This window comes from Ruditapes philippinarum, unplaced genomic scaffold, assembly GCF_026571515.1.
Source record: "Ruditapes philippinarum isolate M1 unplaced genomic scaffold, ASM2657151v2 ctg2948_1_1_1_1, whole genome shotgun sequence".
Taxonomy (NCBI): domain Eukaryota; kingdom Metazoa; phylum Mollusca; class Bivalvia; order Venerida; family Veneridae; genus Ruditapes; species Ruditapes philippinarum.
In genome coordinates this window covers 65752-88042 of record NW_026865442.1, presented here as the reverse complement: position 1 = coordinate 88042, position 22291 = coordinate 65752, and the positions used below count along the sequence as shown (strand labels likewise).

Genomic DNA, 22291 nt, shown 5'->3' with positions numbered 1-22291 from the left:
GTTAAAAACCAATTAACCATTGAAAAGTTAAAAAAAATATCTGGTAATCTGGTATACTTGTTCATCTTTACTTGCTGCATTTCTTGCATGGACGCCCTTTGATGTTTCGCATCAATGCTTTTCTTGTATTATTGTTGGTTTACATGTCTAGTTTTTTAGCGTAGGTTAGAACGAAATACCGTATCCGTTCTGTGTATTCCTACTATTGTGTTCGAGGTCCTAATCCGAAGACTGACGGAAAGGGTCGAATAGGTGCGATTGGAAATAAACATTTATACACGGCATTATTACAAGAAATCTTTTAAACAAATTTATGGCGCACTAGCCTCCTTTTATTTAAGGTCGTATGCAATTTAGTTCGTATCTAAACCAGCTGAGTGCACAGAACATAACAATTACTTTATTCAAAAATTGTACAATAACTACAGCATTGCGTATGTATTTGAAACAATATAGTATACGTACAATATCAAAAATAAAGTCACAGATAATTTAACAAAATAGCTTTGATTTAAGATACAGGTTATCTTTCTTATTTGGGGACCGTTATAAAAGATATGCCCATGTCGCGATTAATTAATTAATTAAAAAAAACATCCCAACAAACGTGCAATATTTGTTCAACATAAAAAGGTAAACTGATATAACATCTGTGACTGTTATATAATAGAAAATCATAAATAAGCAGTATATTCAAGCAGAAAATTGCCTAGTAGATAAAGCAGTATTATAGCTCGCAAATAATGATACAATAGAAATCGGTGCACGCAGACAAGTTTAAAATATTTCATGGAGTGGTAAGTTATACATTTACATACAGCGGTGTCTGAATACAAAAATAGATAAATATACCCACCGAATGTAAAATATTTGATATATTCAATGTAGCTTGATTTTTCAAAAATCACATCGGTAAGGTTTACAGAGTCGGGTTACAAAATGTCAAACAATTATTTTTCGAAAACAATTTTTTTTTTTATTTGACATTGAATATATCTTTAACAAGTTAAGATCATACTTATATACAGTTTGCTACTGATCGTTATTGATATACTTGGTTATTATGGAGTTAACTATTAAGGGTATTTATTTTCTTTTTATTAATTTTGACTTAGTTTACTTAATTTATCAATAAATCTATTTATTAATTACTTATAAATGAAACATTGAAAAATATTGATGAAATAAATTGCGTATTTTTATTTTCCGTATTTTCACTGAAAAAAATTATTTTTCGCTGTAGTGAAACATATTTTCCGTATTTTCACTGGTGTCTTGTCGGACTACTTTCTTCTAAATTCAGCCAATACACAAAACTAAAATGGAATACTTCCTATTCATAAAGTTATAAAAAGACAGAAAAAGTATATAATAAACAGAAAATTAGTTTTTTCTATTAATACAGGATTTATTTTCATCTTGTGGTATGAAAATTTTCATATTTCACTCGTGGCTACTGCTATTTATTCATTTAATTAAAAATTCTTAGATACCCATAATGCCTCAGAAATATTTTATTTCTATTTCTCAAAGCTTTTTACAGTCCCGTTTAAAAATGGGGCAAATTATAGTTTCTCCCCTGGCTGGCGGGCGGGCGGCGTCCAATTTTTGTCCGGAGCATATCTCCTACTATTTCTATGGGGAAATTTTATGAAACTTCACAGAAATGTTCACCACTATGAGGAGCCCTTTCGCGCGCATAAACAAGATCTCTAGGTCAAAGGTCTAGGTCACACTTATAGGTCATTGAAAAACGCTTGAACGGGGCAAAACTTCTACATGCATAAAGATATTTCAATTTATTTTGGCACAAATGTTCACCATTGTATGGCAAAGTGTCGCGTGAAAAATTTATATTCCTGCGGCGAAGGTCATGGTCACACATAAGGGTCTTATTTCAGATAAAAATATGAAAATGTGTATTTGGACCTTTAAGTCATCATTTATTGAGGGATTGAAACCCATACGGTCATTATCATGACTACTGGTGTGAAATATGTGATTTAGGTTAATATATGCAAGGTCAAGGTCACTAAAGGTGATAAAATATAGCAACTTTGTCCAGAGCATACCTCTTCCACGCATGGTGGGATTCTAATATATATCTATAATTATACATGTGTATGGGAAAAAAACGTATCACGCTTTATGCTCGTTATCAAGAGTTGTCAAAAATAAAATAGTAAAATCATATAATTTTTTTGCAGTACTGGAATACATTTTATTTAAAACTGAGTTTTGATTTCCTTTCTTAAGATGTTTGTTTTCATTATTCCTGAAACCACTGTAAGAACTATTTATACATGCATTACCATTGCTTTTAAATTCATCAAATATTCCCACTCCTTCCTTTATTACTATTGCATCAGGAAAATATCACAAAAGTTCATAATAGGTGTAGTAAAGTATTTTCAAAACTGCGTTTTATAGTATTTGTTGTTTGTATCAAACACACAGGCACGAGTATCGGACCTGGGAAGAAAAAATATGACCTGTTTGATTAAAAAAAACTGTGTTCGTCCTAAAAGTGTCAAAAACCCCAAAAAAAATATATAATTATGACCCCGTTTAAAAATATACTATGAGTTGAGAGAAGGCCGGAAACTCCAGATTCGAGCCTACGAGCAGGGGATTCATTTCCCGGGCCGTTGTGAAAACAATTGTCCAGAAAATGAAAAAAAACTTTTATCACTATTCCACGTTTGTATTAAGCTTCCAAATAATAAATCTTAAATTGAGCACCATATTTATGGCAACAGTGTGTAAATTGCCCGAGTTATAATTAAATATGACAAAATCTTTGAAACAGTTCTTTCAGTATTTTCCGTTTAAAATGAAAATTTGTGCACTTTTTCATAAACTCAAGTCATGAACTAAACAAAACCTTATACCTTATACTTACAGAACAAAATCAAATACTTTTTAATGAATTTTGATAAAATAACCAATTTCTGTTTACTCCTTCTAGACATAATATTATTCTTTTTTTTTTTCAATATATACAATGGTATACTACCTTGGTATTTTGGCGTAGTTTATGTCTATGATTCTGTCATTCGTGTTTTTCGCCCCGCGACCCTGCCAAGCGAATAGTCGATAATTAACAAGTAAAAATGGCGGGGGCGCGGAGCAAAAACACGATAACTAGCGAGGCCCCTGGCGAAGTTAAATAAATATAACTTCGACCCGCAGGGGGGGGGGGGGCGGGGTGAGATTTAAGAAATAAAATGGCGGGCGCGGAGAGTGTTTTCGCCCCGAGACCCCGCCAAGCGAAAAGTCGAGAATTAACGAGTTAAATGGCGGGGCGCGGAGCGAAAACATGCTAATAAGCGAGGTCGGGGGCATAGTTTTATAAATTAAACTTTGACCCATGGGTCATAGTAATAGTTTTGGTTAGATTCAACGAAACATGTTAATAAGCATAAGGTTGGGGTTGCTGCGCTTTATTCAGAATTTCGACCTCGGCAAACATTCATAAGACACATGTAGCGTAGATAAAATTATTGTGTGTGATTTATTTATGCTTATGTTTATGAATTGATAAGAAAATAAATGTTCATTTAGTTTTGAGTTGATTTATTTGTTAGATTTGCTATTTCAAAACCTCCAAGTATAAAGATAGAATCATTATGCAATTTGATATGAAGTTCCCATTATCAAAGTATAATCAACAACGATCAAGTCTACAGGTATTTCAGTCATGTATAGGTGTCAATTATTAATTGTGATATAATTCCGTTACCTTGAAAAATGGCATATAGCTTCAGGAATCTTAGTATCTGGCTTAATGTATAAAAAATTATCCCAAATATATAATACATTCCATATTTGCGGCATGTATATATTTGGATATTCCTGTAGTCTAGGTCAATAAATTCCGTATTCTTTGGAAACCTCAAAAGAAGAATCCGTAATCCTCTGTTTGTCTCTAAATAACAAGCTCCGTATTTTCTCTAATACGGTTCAGTATCCTCTGTTTATCTCGGAAATACGGTTACCTATCAATTGTATATCTCAGAAAAAGTTCTGTATCATCTTAAATCTCGAAAATACAAGCCGCGTAACCTGTAATTTTTACCGATGCTCGTTTTGAGATACATATGGGGTTCCACCCCCGTGACCTGTGTATGTATCGAAAATACAAGTCATTTATCCTCTGTATCACGAAAATACGATTCCATATATTATCTGTATATCTCTAGTATACTACGGGATAAAACACTGACAAAGCTGGTATACAGTTTTTATTATCCATACTGTATATTACAAAAGTATGAACAAATATACTTTCATATATATAGAACAAATACCAAATTCTGTTCATGCCAAAATAATGTACGGACTTCCCGTATACCCGGAGTTTCCTATACGTTGCTTTTTACTTGGTTCGTTTACTAGAAAAATGCAAACCGTAAACGCACGTTTATGTTGAATATGATATTTAGTGTATTTATTAACATATCTGTGATAATTTCAAATGTTTTACCACATAAACTCATAGTAAGTTGGGGTGTCGGACATATTCATACCATATACATTCCACATGTCTAGAAACCAGTATTGTATACAAGTTTTTGGTTTACTGGGATTATATTTAAGGACATTAAAATCATTTTCTCTTGTTTACCGTATACATAATTATCATAGTTGATTTTGCCCTTATCCTAAAACTTTAATCCCATTTTATATTATTGTAATGTTCTAAGGTTGTGACCTCTACACTTTCATCCAACTATTTTGTAACTGTTTTATTACATATATTCAAACACTTATCTCCTTGCGTCAATAAAGAATCGCAAACACACATACCGAATACTATAGAACGTCTCTTGCAGTGAATGACGCCCTTTGAATTCAGGTTCTGTTGTCCATAACTTTTACAATGAGGTTTAACTAGGTAAAAGAGTCTTCCTGTTTTAGATTTATTTTCAGTCGAACGTTAACCATTTTACAGTTTGTATGTTTAGATTATTTCCGGTTGATTTTATTGCTGGGTTGCCAATGTCGTAAAATATGACGTTTTTAGTTCAAAACTAATGACACGTATATGACAGTCCATAGTTGGTCCTGATGCGTCGAAGCTAGATGTATATGTACTGAAACATAACCCCGCAGATCTTGCAAGGCAATTTCCCTCGACAATAGCTGTTTAAACGACATAAATTAAGTTCCGAGTAAGACCGGTGTCACAAAAAGAAAAAAAAATACATGGCAGGAACTCTATTTCTAGTACACCGGTCACGGACCCGCTTAGGCATGTAGAGGCTGAATTCATCTTATCTTGATGGACGACGAGGCAAATGATTGTACCAAGATATTTAACTATTATTTGACTTATTTTTGTTACTAATGATATTAATAGTTTTGCCATTATAGGTAATACTCAAAATAGACTTGGACCACCTTAAATTTGGTTTGCACGCAGCAAATTTGACTCAACCTTTCCAAATTGCAATGGCAGCTTTTTATCAAGAAGTCACTCACTAAGATTGTTTTGATGTGATTGTTTCAGATTATTAATTTCAAATAAGTAAATTAGACAAGGACAACAGTTTATTTAAATAATTTTAACAACCGGTTGAAACAGGATGAAGGTTGTTTAAGTCTTTGAGATCAAACTGTTTTAAAAAGTTGTAAATTCGGAAATTCCCGTATAAAAATAGTGCGCTGCTAAAAGTTATTTGGAATAATCCTTGCAGAAGGGGACATATTCTAAGCAATTGTTTTGCAACATATCATATTTTTATATTCAACATATTATACACAACATAAATATTAACATAAAGATTAATTAACAACAGTGATCAGTGATTACATGTGTCGCCTCATGATAGCCAATTGCATGTTGCAGCAACTGTGTGGCAGGAGACACAAACATGATTTACAGGACAAAACGCGTTTTTTATTCAACACCATTTTTATTCACATGTCACAACTCGACAAAAAATTATTTCAGCGAAAACCTGTGTATTATGCCAAAATACTTGAGCTACCAATCAATCCTATAAAGTTTCATTGAAATTGCTTTAGTGGTACATCAGGAGTAGTCTCGACAAAAAAATAACACTTTTTCCATTCAAGGGTCATAACGCAGCAAAAATCATTCAACCGGAAAATCCGTGTATCATTTGCTAGTACTTGTGCAACTTATAAATCCTGTGTAAAATTTCATTGAAATTGCATTAGTGGAATAAGAGAATTAGTCTGGACAAACGACATAAACACCTTTTTGTATTTAAGGGCCATAACTCAAACCTATATCATTCAACCAAAAAATCCGTGTAATATGCCAAAAACTTGAGCTACCAATCAATTGTGTAAAGTTTCAATAAAATTGCAATAGTAGTATAAGAGGAGTAGTCCGGACAACCTTTAAAAATGTTAGATTATTTAAGGGCCATTAACTCTGACAAAAATCATTGAACATGAAATTGAAGAGGATATGCATAACTTGACTTAATACTGATCATTCCTGTAAAGTTTGGATAAAATCGCATCAGTAGGTTTTGAGAATTAGTCCGAAAAGATTTGTGACGTCCGTACAAACAGACGGACAGACAGATGAAAATACATACAGACGACGGAGATGTGATTCCTGTATGTTGCCAGTCCTCAGTAGAAGAGACACAATAATGTTTTCTTATATTAAATTTCATTTCAGAACTGGATTGTGACTCTGTACCTTTCAAAGATCCAAAGGAAATAGGGTCTTTTTCAATCGATATCAACAGCGTTTACGAGAATTCTCGAAAAAGTTTAAGATATTTTGTCAGTCCTCCAAACCCCGAAAATGTTCGGTTCGATCTCCGACAAGGATTTGATACAAGAATTATAAGGGATACAGGAAATGATTTTCATGTTTTGCGCTGGATAATTGACAATCAGGATAAGTTTCCAATAAATCAAGATGAAGGAAACGGACGGTATTTCTTTTATTTATTGCTTAATAACTATTTTTGTTTACGTTATATATTGTTTGTTTTGCGAAATAACAAACCTACCATATTCATATGTGTATATTAACTTTAGCTACTTAGCCTAAAATTTCTGGGTTCTAGAGTTAAGTATAAAAGCTTAACAAATTAAAACACCACCGTATTAACGATAGATTGTCATAAACATTTTGGTGAATAAATATTACCTTGGAACATATTCTTTTTTCATACTGGCGACAGACAATAGAAGTGAATTAGTCTACAATGTGTGTTTTTTAAATTTTGATGAAAAGAAGTGATATTATCATTTGGATATTCTTAAAAATGTTAAAATGCATATTTATTGAATAAAAACATTGATATGATCATCTTTTTATCTATAACAATTTATTATCTGGTATAACTATTGTAAGTATCTAACACTTACAATATACTTAAAATATCTAACACTTATATTCATGAATAATTCGTTCGTTTTCGTTGTTTATTTTATTTTATTTTTTTGCCACGTAAACTTCAATTATGGTTAATTATCATGGTATTACAAATTTAAAATTTCGGACTCATTTACTCTTATAAAACAACAAAGGTATTGTAGTTAAGCTTTTAGTGTGGCCCCTGCTTGTTGTGATTCTTGATAAAAAAGACTTCATACTGTATGTGTGTGTGAAGTTGTTACCTTCTTTGATAATTCTAGTTTTGTTTTATCTTGAGTTTATGTAATAAAATGTATTTATTTAATGAACATAAGCTACAGGTTAAAATATGACAATGACATTGTGGCCATAACTGAAAAGAGAGAAAATGAGCCGCGTTATGACAAAACCAACGTAATGCGTTTGCGACCAGCATGGATCCAGACCAGCCTGCGCCTCCGCGCAGTCTGATCAGGATCCATGCTGTTCGCCTACAAACCATATTACAAGTAGAGTACTTGATAGCGAACAGCATGGATCCTGATCAGACTGCGCGGATGCGCAGGCTGGTCTGGACCCATGCTGGTCGAAAACCCACTATGTTGGTTTTATCATGACGCAGTTCATTATTGACATTTTGTTTCTACAGCGGCTGATTCATACTAATCTGTATTTTGCATGTAAAGAAATGTTCCCAAAAATAAAACATTGTTAATATTTTAAGGCAATGTACAGGAGAATCTGGACAAGCAAGATCAATGGAGGCTACAACACAGCAGGTATGTTCCCTTCCTTATAAATGAGTTTCTTATTTATATGTATACAATATCTCTAGCAACAAGCATTGATATTGGCATCATTTTTAAAATCAATTAAATGATTATATCAAAACAAGTGTGATGATTAACTTGCCAACGACACTAATTAAGGTAAAATTAAGAATAAACTGGATATTTTCGATTATTGTTTTTATTTAGTCATATCTTTGCAAAGATTATAGAATCTAATTAACGAGCGTTTCAAATACGTTCTGATACTATTTTCTATCTTAAAAATTCTCCAGAGTAGTCCCCCTTTGGTACATCCAAACGATATTGGTTCAAAGTACTTCTACTCACGACAGGCAACAGCAAAATATTATATCCGCATACAGAATAGAAATGATGTCATGTTTGTACAAAGTTGCAGGATTTCCAACTTCTTAACTAAGTCACATTTACAGAAAGAAGCATAGTAATATGTCCGGTACAACCATTGTAAGAATGGTTAATTCTTACGAAGCCATTGTTTGAACTGTTTAATATATGTGTCTCTGTGATTAAATGTAGTATATCAATAGTGCAACACATGTAGCCAACTCATTAAATTGCCTTTAATTTTGAAATTAAAGTACTTCTACTCACGACAGGCAGCAGCAAAATATTATATCCGCATACAGAATAGAAATGATGTCATGTTTGTACAAAGTTGCAGGATTTCCAACTTCTTAACTAAGTCACATTTACAGGAAGAAGCATAGTAATATGTCCGGTACAACCATTGTAAGAATGGTTAATTCTTACGAAGCCATTGTTTGAACTGTTTAATATATGTGTCTCTGTGATTAAATGTAGTATATCAATAGTGCAACACATGTAGCCAACTCATTAAATTGCCTTTAATTTTGAAATTAAGAGTTGAGTTTTAAATTGTTTTTCAATGTTTAATTTACTCTTTTTCTTTTTTCCTGACAAACAGTAGGTAGATAGGGCTAAAGGGGCAACTATGTTTCACAAATCTTTCTTTATTCTAAATGATTTGTCAAAATCGTTAATTTATTATGTTGATAAATATAATTAAGTCTCAAGCACTGTGTCTCTACCCGACTCTTACAACAGCAACATTTTAAAAGTGATACCATAATAATGTCTTCCAGAACAGTTAATCATTCAAATGTTAAACTTGTTATGTAAACTTTGTTTGGTTCAGGGAAGAAAGCACGTTGATGACAAGGGAATCTCTGGTAAAGAACTTGGTGATTTAGAGACTGAGTTAAGTGGACTGATGATCAATAAACATGAAACAACAACGGATATATGTGAGCGCGCAAAACCGCGGTACATGTTTTGTTTTAAAATATCACAAGCAAAACGCATTTCTTTTATCATGTTACTATAAAAATCTGACTTAACCGATAAATTGATAAGTAGTAGAATATGTCATTGTTTTATAAATGTATTTAGCTTTCGCAATATTTACAGAATTATTATTTCATAATGCATATTTGGGGTTCTGTAACTGTGCATTTTTCGTCTTTTATCTTTTTCTTTTTTTTTCATTTAAATCTCATTTCAAATTTCTTATCCGAAATCAATCTGTTTATTTCGTCCCACAACAAGTAATATTGATAACTTTAGAATTTTATACCTTATGTTTCGTTCTACCCACAGAAAGCTTGGTGTTGATTTTGTGTGTCGACGTGGATTGCTGACTAAAGTAATGCTATCACCGTATGGAGACAAAGAGGGCTGGTTCATTGCTGTTGTTTATTACAACGGGACCTACTACCTTAATGAGATTTTTCCAAAAGAAAGATTCAAATTTGAAAATGATGAAATGAGTTGTTGGGGATGGAAATTTGAACAATATCTTACAGCAGGTATTATCGTTATTCTTAAAAATGTTCTAAAAATCTTTGTCATAACATTGTCACGCCTTCAGATGAATAAGTCCAGTAAATTTCTAACTTCAGACTAAATAAAATGATATTGAAAGTCTAAGAAATTTTCAAATATTTAAAATTTAGGTTAAACGTTGAAAAATATTAGAATGTTTACATTTATCACCTAAATTTTGCCCCTTTTAACTTACAGATATTTACAGCTAAGAAAGCGTATCGTATATAATGATAAGTTATAGGTTCGACATAATTTCAATAACCAGTGCCTTAAGCTAGGTTATACACTTATTTGTGAACTAGTCCAAACTTTCCCGTTAGAACAATGTTTAAATTGTTATAAATCTGATTAGAGTGTGGAGACGTGTTGCTTAAAGAAGCGTTAACAGTGACCATTATCAATCGTTAATAATTTGGGTTTTTTTAATGAATTACTTTACGTTTACGTCTTTTTCTTAGTGTATCAGCTGATGAAGCTATTAAAGCGAAACATGTATTGATAAATTGTGTCAGTTTTGATCTATTTGTCTTATGAATTACTTATGAAATACAATATAAGGTATATGATATACATACTGATAAAGTAAGAGGAGCAAACCAAAGGCTTTAAGGATATTTCAAATATAAAACAAAATGAATACTGGTGTCTTCTGTAAATACCCTGGTACCTTCTGAAAATACATATAAAATATAACATGAACAAAAGACGCCAAGAAACTACTGCACAAGACGTAATACATTCTCTTTCTCTTTCTTTCGCCTCTTGTTTTTTTTTTATAATTTTCTCTCTCAAAAAATAATTGAAATGAAAAACATTCAAATTTAAGATACCAAGGATGGACAGCCGAATACTGACGTACCTTACACCAACTGTGAAAAACTTTATACGGTTGTTAAAACAGAACTTAACAAGCATTCTTTAGGTAAGAACAGAATTCGTCAATGTTCGATGAAATTGTTGAATTCATTACGTATTTTATAAAAATAAGTTTAAATGTAATTGTTAAATCGATATATAAGATTTTACTTGCACCAAACACCGAACCAAATTGATATATTGCACAATCAATACTTTCTATTAAATTTTGAAACAGTGTCGCATAAGGTAAATCGCATCGTAAATATATTATCGACGTTATTGAACCGACCATTGAAATAGTATCAAGTAAACAGTAAGCAAAAATTGTTATGTTTTAGTAAACATTTATCGATTAATTTAATAACGAACGAAAAGGAATTTGAATATAGAGCTTTCGTTTTTGTAGTTTATTCAGGTGAGATAGACGCACTTAATGTTGATGATGTCAATGGTGACTACTACATGGAGTTCAAAACAAATAAGGAATTTTCTCATCCAGGAAATATCAAAACGTTCAAAAGGCTAGGAAATTACTGTTATTAAATTATATTTTAGTGAACATTATATTGAATTATTAATGAAATCCTTATGTTGCCATAAGATTTGTGTCTATGTTATTTAAGAGTATATTGTTACTTGTACTATTGCTGTGATCATTAAAATATTTTGTGTAAAACTCAGTTCAGAAAATCATGTATTCAAATGTTTTCAGAAAAAAACTTCTTAACATTTTGTTCTAAATTATGTTGTTTATTTTTGCGTGTATTTTTGTTCTTCCCTTTTTCCCTATTTTCAATGAACCGGTGTAAATTATCCACTGATTAAATGACAAGTCGATTTATTGATATCATAATTTCGATAAACTATGTCCGTCTTCTAAACAGCAAAATGTTTTTCAATAATTTGAAATTAAACAGAACAAATGGTTCACAATACACATAACAAAAACGATATGGAAGACAAAATTACTCATAACATTTCACATGAAAAAGACTTTTGAAAGAGTAAGTGATTCATGATAGACATAATGGATAAAATTCAAAAATATCAAAAAGGCAAATTATTTTCTGTTACATGTAGCAAGTCCCTTTTGTAAAGCCAAAGATACAAATTGATACATACAACAAAATCCTTTTAATATAACAAGTTATATACACAATAAAGCAATAATGACCATTTGGACGAGCGAATTGCTTATACCAATGAACATATCAACATATCTTACTTCAATGTTAAAATATTCGTAATACAAATAAAAATATTATGCAATATGAAATGGATAATAATTAACGTAACCTAAACCCGTTTTAAAGGACAGACTTACGAGTTACAATATTATACTTTATTTGATATCCGGAGTTTTCAAAATATTTTACCAAAGTGTCAAGGAAGGTTTTGCATTGGTTTTACATTAGCCTAAGATCACATTTTAAAAAAATACTCGTATATTTGAAACAGGTTCAAGACAAAGAAGTGGTGGGCACAAAGTCACCTTATTGGAATAAAGACTATCGTCTGTGGATTTAGAGATGAAAGTGGTGTTGTTAAACGGTTGGACTTCTATGATACAAACTCGTTGCCAGATTTGGCAAAAAAGGTAACGTTTTTGTTTTTTTATTAATTATTGTTGATTTTTTTTTTTTTGAAATTTATTAAAGAAAATTATCGCTCCATGATTTCAGTTCTGAGATTTAGCTAAAATTATTTACCATATGATGAGGTTTGATAATAAGATGCCTTAAGTTTTGTGTTACATATGCTGACGCTTCATAACTCTAATCCATGTCTTCCATTTTACAGGATGTGTATAATCCATGGAAACCAAACGTGTGTACAAATTTCCTGGATAAATTTCTCACATTTATCAAAGACTCCATTAGGATCGACGACCCCAAGTAAGATTTTTTTGTTTTGTAATGTATATATTCAGATATGTCTGCTACACTTGTATTAAACAAGTTTAGCCTACAAAAAAAACCCTCTGGGGCAACTAGCTTAATACAAATTCTGCTTCGTTTGTTCAATGATCACAAATAAACAGCTTTCTGTCGTCGTCGTCGTCCTCTGCTACTACTTACTTTTTCTTCAAAATTCAAAAAATAAACTTTCATAAATTTGATGGCTGCGCCAATAGTACATTCTAAATGCCTTGACGTATAGGTGAAATTTTTATATCGTCATGTCTTAGTGAGTTTCAACAAACATAGTTTCTCATAAGAAAGAAGGTGATCTTCTTCAGCAGAATCATCATTTACTCTTAAACAACCAATAAGTAATTAAAGGGGTTAAGAATTACAATCAATAAAATTCAGAATATCAGTGCAGACCCTGTAAATACGAATATACATATCATTTATTAATAAACAATACAAAATAGTCATGATTTCCTAAGTATTTCATGCATTTTGTCTTCATGTATCTATTTACAACTTAGCCAAGAAAAAAGTCATTTTCCGATTATTCGCACAGCAATTGTAAAGACTTACTACTTAGAATTGAACATTATACATGTAAGTCCCAGTACCAAACACTAAACGTTATAAGTCTTAGGATTTTGCATTACACTCCAAGTTCTAGTGTCTACAATACACCATAAATGTCCTTGTACCTGATGTTAAAAAGTGTCAGTCCGTTTTTATAATATTGCAATTGTATTGCAATTGCAAAATAATAGTGCAAAACATAACACGTTATAAGTCCTTGTACAAAATGCTACAAATTATATGTCCAAGTGAGAAATAGTTCATATCATAGGTTTCTGTACTAGTTTTACGTAATAAAGATCCCAAAATCTAACATTACACATTCATGATTAATTTTCGAACCAAATACCACACATTATAAGTCAGAGTTTCTAAAATTATTCACTGTAAGTCCAACTGTCTGACAATACATAAGGTACATTGTTATTAGTTATTACAATAATTGTTGTCAGTCCTAGTGTTACATTACACGTAGGAATGTCTTAATGTTACATATTACAAGTCATTGTACCAAAAAACATACATAACTTTTCTTACTGATTTATATTACATTTTGTTTCTATTGGTTTTTTCAGAATAGTGCATACACTGAGGTGGTCACCAAGAGGACGAATTGAATGCAGTCCACCACTAAGGAATTCTGAATACAATTTTCTGCCACAGTGGTACATTGATGGTTCTGCTTAATTGCAATTACATTATGAACAATTCCTCCCGAAAATAATGTCGATTAATTGTCGTCATTTTACATGTGTATTTTGTTTGCTTTTGTTTCTGATTTTTGTTGTTTTTTTCTCTCTTCTTGAAATATTGTTAGAGGTTATTTTTTATGCATTGCTGAATTCAACGTTGAATCCTGTGGACGGACGAGTGTATGGCTGTAAACGCAGACGCGGTAGCTATCCAATCATAAATACTGGACGATTACATGGTGTCAACGCTAAAAGATCATTAATTTTGTTACAATTAGGTGTGAAACAAGGGTTTACAGTGTAACCTCTCAAAACCGAGCGTCTGTGGGCCTAGCCAAAATATTCGGAATTTCGAAGAATCCGGAATACTGAAGTTCAGAATTATTTGAACAGACAGAAACATTTAACATTCGTTGTTTAAGAAAGAAATGATGAAAAAATATGTGAAGCTGATTAAATTCATCAAATGAAATAATTACAGGACTTTTAAAATAGTTCATAGTTGCTTTTATTTCTAACTATAACTTGATTTGTTGATACAATAGCATAATGTTAACTATCAAAATTTATCCTTAATTATATAACATGTAGATCTAGCACCTGCTATTAACCTGTAATCTTTGTTTTTCATCACAATTTTCTTCTCAGTTTCTAGGTGTCAAGATATAATTAGGGATAATTGGTAAATACTGACATTTTGAAGGTTTTACATTCTCAGGTGCAACATAATGCCTTCAAACCCTTTCCAATTTTCGGATTTTGGATGTAAATTTGAATTCATGCTATCCATTTTTTTCCAGAAAATAGTTCGGAATCAGAATTTAGAAATTCCGTAATTATACAGAAAACTTATGGAGAAATTTGGGACCCTGAAAAATGTTCGGATTTCATAAGTTTCCGGAATCCAGAAATTCTGGAATTTGGAAGTTAAACTGTATATGTTTCAATGACAAAAAGTAAAATATTGACATTTACAAAATGTATCTATTATTATAATAGTGCTTCTGTGATTCTTTTTTCCTGAAAAGTAACGGTAAAATGCAAATACATATTTATAAAACATAAACTTCGAATGTTGGTGTGATTTGAATTGGTCGACTATAATTAAAATTGTTATACATGTAATCTGTCCAGCTATGGATATGCAAAGTACGTTATAAAACAAGGTGTTTTATTGGGACTTTTTTATTTAACAATAGAATGGTTAGTTTGACATAAAATTGACTAAAATGTTCATATCTACCTTTGTGTTGCACGTTTATTATTTCTATTAAGTTACGCATTTATCAACTTACATTCAGCCTAGTTGATATTATTAATGCTATCATGTTGGAAAATCAAAGATTAATTTTCATTTAGGCATTTTGATAATTTCTTAGTTTTATTAAATTGAGCTATGAAGGCTTTGAAACTAATATCTGCACTATCTATTAGCTTACTATCTGCACATACGGACGACAAATTATTCTACATGATTGAACGTTCAGTTAATGGTGGTAAGAAAAGTTGTATATTTTAGAAAAAAATGTGCCCGGCTTGAAGAAAGAAGGAAAACCATACATTTTTAATTGTTTCTTACTGTTTTGGTGAAACCTTTGTCTGTGTCCTTTGTTGTTTTCTTGTCTACAGTAAGTATCTTCTCTTTTGCCTCAAGTTTTATTTCTTTAATTCTGCCCCTCCACTTCCCTGAATCTCCTATCCCCATCCCCTTAGCTTTCTTGGCCTATTGATCAATCATTTATTTGTTTTCTTTGATTTCCTTGTCGGTTACTATTATTTCTTCCTATGTATCATTTTAGTGATATGCCTGTCCGTGTTCTGTCGTGCACCCTGTTCTGTTTTCTGTTTGGGGTCTTCCTGGGCTCCTTGCGACTGGTTCTTGTTGCTGTGTCGTGTGTGGGTTGCGTTCATTGAACCCCGCATATTCTTGTTGATCTTGTCTATCATATTTGACTGTTATGCCACCCAAGTTTAAACCAGTAGGAGTTGCTTATCATGTTTTCTAAGGTGTAACAATGCTGATGTCTTCTTTTTCTCGGTTGACTCATCATCAAAGCATGTAATTCTTAAGAAAATAAACTGAAAATAATTGTTATTAATTGCAAATAATAAAGCTTTTGGTGTCTCTGTAGAGATGTGCAAGGCTGACAGATGAGGAAGATGGTCTGTGGCTAGCCTTTTTATATGTCGACAATGATAAACATGCAACGCTTGAGCCACACAAATTTTCTTTCTTCGTCCTCATCGTGGTCCCATCTCAATGACATCGTACCAAAATACGATGGCGACACGACGGTATTGCGGGGGCTTCATATAGTCGTGCTCCTCTCATAAGACAACCGGGAATCTTCGTGTTTCCTTCATATTGTCTTTTTGAAGCTAAAATACCAGATTATGATCACACGGAGTAAAGACGAAGACAACACGATTTACAGATGGTTTTACGACGGCCTTACGAAGCGCCAAATTGGCAGACGAATTCAACACGAAAATAAACTTTCGTTTTGTCTTACGGCAATTGTTTGGCATGCCAAAAATTTCGCGACCGCCCATGAAGTTGCTGCCAGAGCCTGAAACATTTAGCGAGGGGTCAGACGATGGAAAAAGATGCCCTCACGAATGGCCCGATGTTATTAAGATCAGATCCGAATTTGAACATTTTCTTCTTCGTGTGACCATCTGATGCCAAATTCAGGGCTGTGTAACGCCTGCATACGAGCTAAGCGCTCTACAGCATGTACAGTTTAAGCTATTGCGGCATTAATAAGAAAATTACAGTTATCAGCCACTTTATTAACTCTAAATACATGTTGCAACACAAGAGTAAACAATGCATAGTAAATCAATATATAAAACGTGACATGGCAAGTGATCATCTGAAAGTGTACTATCGATATTTTAGTACTTCGTCATCATATTATAAAAAAGGACAGGAATCGGGGGTAGATGTCCATACATGGTCGAGAATGATTATTTTGAAACGGATTATAGGTAAAGAGGCGTGTGCGAATCGATGATGTTTATAAATAACATACCGATATTTTTACGTTTTAGGTTGGTCACAGTTGATGGTCAAATGACCAACGTGTGACAGATTGTTGTCCAACCTGGGCTGGTTATATTTGGGTAAGTCATATGTTATTAAATTATTTTTTAGTATTTATATTACAATTTAAAAAACGAATGCCCATCCGATGATACAAAAATATTTTACTAACTAAATGTACCTTACCAATGACGACAATACATAATTGATAACCGATACCTTCCTAAATTTCATTTTACCAATATTAACATTTTTACACCTGCCATAAGATTAGGGTTGTTATTTTTACTCAAATCTAACAATTATTACCCATGATAATTAGTTTTCTTGTCCTGCGATTTTCTCACAACAAGTTTACAATAAAATTCCCCATACGAGCTTCTTTGTAAATAAATTGGATTCCTGCATTATCTATTTCAAAACGATCCATCAACACTAATCAGTTGTAGTAAATTCCGGCGACTAAGTTATTTGTGCATTATAATCCCCCAAAAATGTATACATACATGTATTCAAATTTCATAAACATGTCACAAATTTCTTGCTCAAATATTTCGAACTCGTGAGTTTGACCTGTAAATCTTGAACTAAGCTTTAACCAAAAAAAATGAATGGAAATATTTCATTATGTTTATAAATGCACCCAGTCCACCAAATTTTCTCACCTGTTTTTGTTTTCTCGGAATATTAACGTTAGTGTAACCACTGAAATAAATTTGGTCATATACATCAAATTTCGGTTTAGTTACTTAGAAAATGTTTTAATTGTGTACAATTTCAAGAAATCACTGTTATCCGATACATACATTTGACAATCCTATCCTAAATTTGTCAGATTTGCAATTCATTTCGTCACTATTCACATATGAAGAATTTCTGATATTTACCTATAATTCATCATTGGCATCAACGCGTTGTAATTTAATTGAACAATTACAATTAGCACATGAGTTATTCAGAGCATCACCCCAGCACTCGATGAGTTGTTAGACTGACTACCGAATCCTCGTTTGTGAAAGGCACGGACAACCGCGCCGATGTAACACATAGTGTTGCTGTTGAGACAAAATTCTTCTCTTTTTGTCGTGATTGTAGTCGCGATTAACTTACTCATCTATGTTATCTTCCTCATTATCGCTGCAAGAATTGTCGTCTGTTGACATTTCTAATAAAGCGCTGAGAGAATAACTCGTGCGTAACGTGATTTTCTCTACCTTGCGTATGCATCGTGTCATGTTGCTTTGTAATGGCAACTCCTTTATGATGTGACATTTGAATAACGTTTTGCTATAGTGGTTTTGCGGGGTTGCCAATATAAACAGTATTAGGAGGATTCTTTACCGTTCTGCCTTTGATTTAAGTTAGATGCGTGACATTGCTTCAACAATTTATTTGGATAATTTCTTCTAATGCCAAAAATGTATTTACTTTTATTTTATACGCTACAGATCAAATGTACCCAACAGTTCGATAATCTTTGAAACAGGCTATAATTTGACGTGTCCTCTTCGAATTTACTTTTCCAAGCCGATGAGCACGCACTACACAAATGTTAGTAAGGTCAATATCAATTTCATTCCGGAGAAATGATTCTACCAGCGAATAAATTGTTTAACTGGATGTAAGCATCAGACAGATTTAGATTATTACCTTCAACATGTGTATTTAGATTATCTGCCTTACTATGTGTACACGTCAACATTTTAAACAATGTCACGAGTTTATCATACATGTTCATAGATTTCAACTCCTCGATAAAACGGGTCATACTTACACCTGTCTAAATGCTCATTAAAAATCTCACCAGCTGAGCGCCTCTGTCTTTTTCAGCCCAGTTTTGGTTCCAATCGTTTTAAGCCACGTCACCGCCGTCATGATTATTCCCTCGTATACGTGCTGAACTGCACGCAAAACGCCTGTTTCACTCCACATTTATTGTAAGAGCTTACTACTTAAGTTTAACTATAAATTCAGTTATGTAAATCATGTTAAAACAGTTCACATAATATAATATCCAAGATATAGAAAAGCGATCATAACTTATAAGAGCTAAATTAACCGTTCCGTCTTTCACCATGTCACGTAATGAATCGTATTACCAATTTGGGTGTGCAACATTTCTATTTACCTGTATCACTTTATAATGGACCGCCCCATACGTTAAATATATATAAATCAACCATAACTATAGAATAAATTGTTTGGCAATATTGACTCGAGACTCTTATTTTCGGGATCACTCTATGGCTTAATGGTAAGAACCACGTTGTTGCAAAGTCGAATCTTTGAAACCTTTTTGTAGTTTTCATAATCTGATTTTTGTTTCTGTAAATTATACGAAACACGGGTTGATAAAGATTTTTTTTTAATTCTAGTACATGTATTTCTTATTCAATTTCATCATTTTGAAAAATAAATACTTTTCATTTCTTTTGTTTCAAGATGTTAAGTCATACAATGAGTGATTTAGGAGGCATAAAACTTTAGTTATTTGGCAAATTATAATAAAAAATCATACACAAAAAAACCCATAAAAAATCAATTGATTCGAACCTACAAAAAAGTCTTACACCTTGCCACCCAGGCCTATGAGTCCAGTGATAATCTGGTAAGTAATATAGTAACCGCACTAGCATGTTGTAGTTTATTAAGTTTAATCGTGTAAAACTGTTGTAAATGAGTTTGTTAAGGTCACAGTTAACTTGTTGTAGGTTCGAATCAATTTATTTTTATGGGTTTTTTTTGTGTATGATTTTTTATTATAATTTGCAAAATTTAACTTCGGAAACCTATATTTATCGACAATAGGTCATTCATATGTCTCGGGCCAATTTTGCCTATCAGTATAAGTGTTTACTTTTTAGATAACAATGCAGATAAACCCGTTCTTGAAATTTTCCATGTACTGTCCTAGGATGATAATTTGGTCTTAACGGTACATGGGAAAGTGCAAAAACGGGGTTATCTGGATTATTATCCGATATCGTAAAAGTAAACACTTACATATACTACATGTATATGGCATTATTCGTACAGTATCGTTTGTGTATTACCGTTATTGCTCTGATCGAAATTATTGTAACTTTTAGTGTTTTGTACAAATAGGTTCGAACCCCACGTAGTGCCATTTTATAACCACATTTTTTTCTTCTTGCTCTGTTTTTTATCATTATAATTATTTATTTTTCGTTTTCATTTTTGTTTTCTTCTTATAATATATATTTTATAGTATATATTTATTTATTTTAATTTCTTTTCATTTTTCTTTTTGTATTTTTTGATCGCAGTGTAATAAAATATTCGATCTCGTATTCATGTATGTACATGAAAAACCGGTCAAAATTGTTTTCTGAACAATTGACTGTTTTGAGGTAAAAACGAATGTGACACGGCTGCTCTACCTACTGCGCTAACAAGACATATGACAATATGTAGTTTTATTTTCATTTTTATAGGTTGTGGAATTGATCTGCCTAACTTATTTTTCGCATTGTTATTGGTCTTTGTTATGTAAACAAAGGCTCAAGTTATCATACTAGGACAGTACCGTTAGGACTAACTTATTATCCTATACTATGGTGGCGGAAATGCGAAGAGACGACAAAGTTATACTTTTTCGTCTCTTTGTGTTTTGTTAGAATAATATAATTGTACAACGAGTTAATGTTTTCCTAAAGCGATACACTAAAGTGTATGAACAAGCTATTTTTAACTCAATTGCTTAACGTATAAATTTCTACATGTAAATGTCAAATATGTGAGTTTTGGAAAAAAATTAAATCAGTTAGGACTTGTAGTGTGTAGCGTTTATATTTTTGTTACAAAAAATTTGTTTTGAATGAAGTTTTGTAAATTTGTTAAAGTTGGTTAAATTTAATTGTGGTAAATAGAACGCAGTATACGACAGTTTTTCTTTTCTTTTAATTGTTGGACATTCATGAAAGAATCAATAATTTAAAAAAGAAATAACTCGTTTTGTTACATGGACAAGATAGTATTAAAAATAACCTTTCGTGTTTCATTTTTACACACGTTCGTAAAATTTCGGTTTGTAAAATTGCACGTGTAAAACAATATCTAATGCAAACGTATGCTGCAATCATTAACTTCTGGTACAAATTATTGTAACAATTTGTGTTTCTTTTGATAATTTCTATCATCGGCTTCCATTTTGATGTTGCCCATTTGTTCCATGCGTAAACCCAACTTTTATTAGTGACTGTCAATTTCGTGCACGCGGCGTCTAGTAGATATGCATTCGTTCAGTCAGCAATCGGGAAAATTTTAGTCTTGTTTTTTTTTTGTTTTTTGTTTTTTTTTTGTTCTAACAAAATGACACAGTTTTCAGATTTTCGGATAAAAATAGCTTTTCTGATGATCAACATGTCCCCGAGCGTCATGGAATTAATTAAACGTTTAACAAAAGAGATGCCTCCACGTTTAAATATAACATTCTATTTATTTCTATCTTTTTTTATTATTAACCAATAAAATAACGTGACAATGAGCCAGTCTATATTCTAAAGCAGGAAATTACCGAGCTATTATCAATTTCAACAGAAAGGGCCGAAAAGTTGCGGTTGAGAACATTCGGGTATAATCAGCGTAATTCGTTTACTTATCGCAATGCATTTACAATCGAGTGATGCCTCTTTATATTTACGACGATATATAGAACATGTTTTACAACAAACACGGATAATTGTAAACATGCATTTTAAAAATAAAAAAAAGGTGTTGAATTGAAAATTTTAAATCTAGTGTACAAACATTTAATTATGCCTCGGCCAGTCGGGGAGTATTTTTGACACTGTAGGCTAGGTGGATTTTGGTAATTGTTTTAACCCCAATGGATTATTTTGTGGCGTCTTTGATGTGCAGCATCAACATTTAACTTGTTCATTTTTCATCCGTTCAGCGTAATAGCGTAGTGAGTGTTTGCTTAGTGAACCAAGAGACCCTGTTTCCATTTTTATACCCTTTAATTGTTTTTTTTTTCAACTTACAGGATTTCAGATCTTCATACAAGGCTATTTTGAGAGCATTATATTTCACAAAGATTCGCATTCAACAGACTGAGTTAAAGACAACACATTCGCTAATTATGGTGTTAAATGACCAAATAAATAGCAATGGAAGCAAATTGATATATATATAAAAATGAACCAAAATTGTTAAAAATGTGGCTAATAGAATTCAAAATT

General features: G+C 32.1%; 1 protein-coding gene across 1 annotated transcript; it reads left to right on the top strand.

Annotated features, from left to right (window-relative positions):
- The first annotated feature begins 920 nt into the window (after positions 1-920).
- LOC132729039 (decapping and exoribonuclease protein-like) lies at positions 921-15283 on the top strand. The gene is made up of 10 exons (XM_060714776.1): positions 921-1082; positions 6662-6923; positions 8076-8130; positions 9320-9447; positions 9781-9989; positions 10835-10930; positions 11273-11387; positions 12325-12463; positions 12667-12761; positions 13925-15283. Exons 1-10 carry the CDS (start codon positions 1064-1066, stop codon positions 14034-14036), a joined length of 1230 nt encoding a protein of 409 aa, XP_060570759.1. The 5' UTR covers positions 921-1063; the 3' UTR covers positions 14037-15283.
- Positions 15284-22291: the final 7008 nt, after the last annotated feature.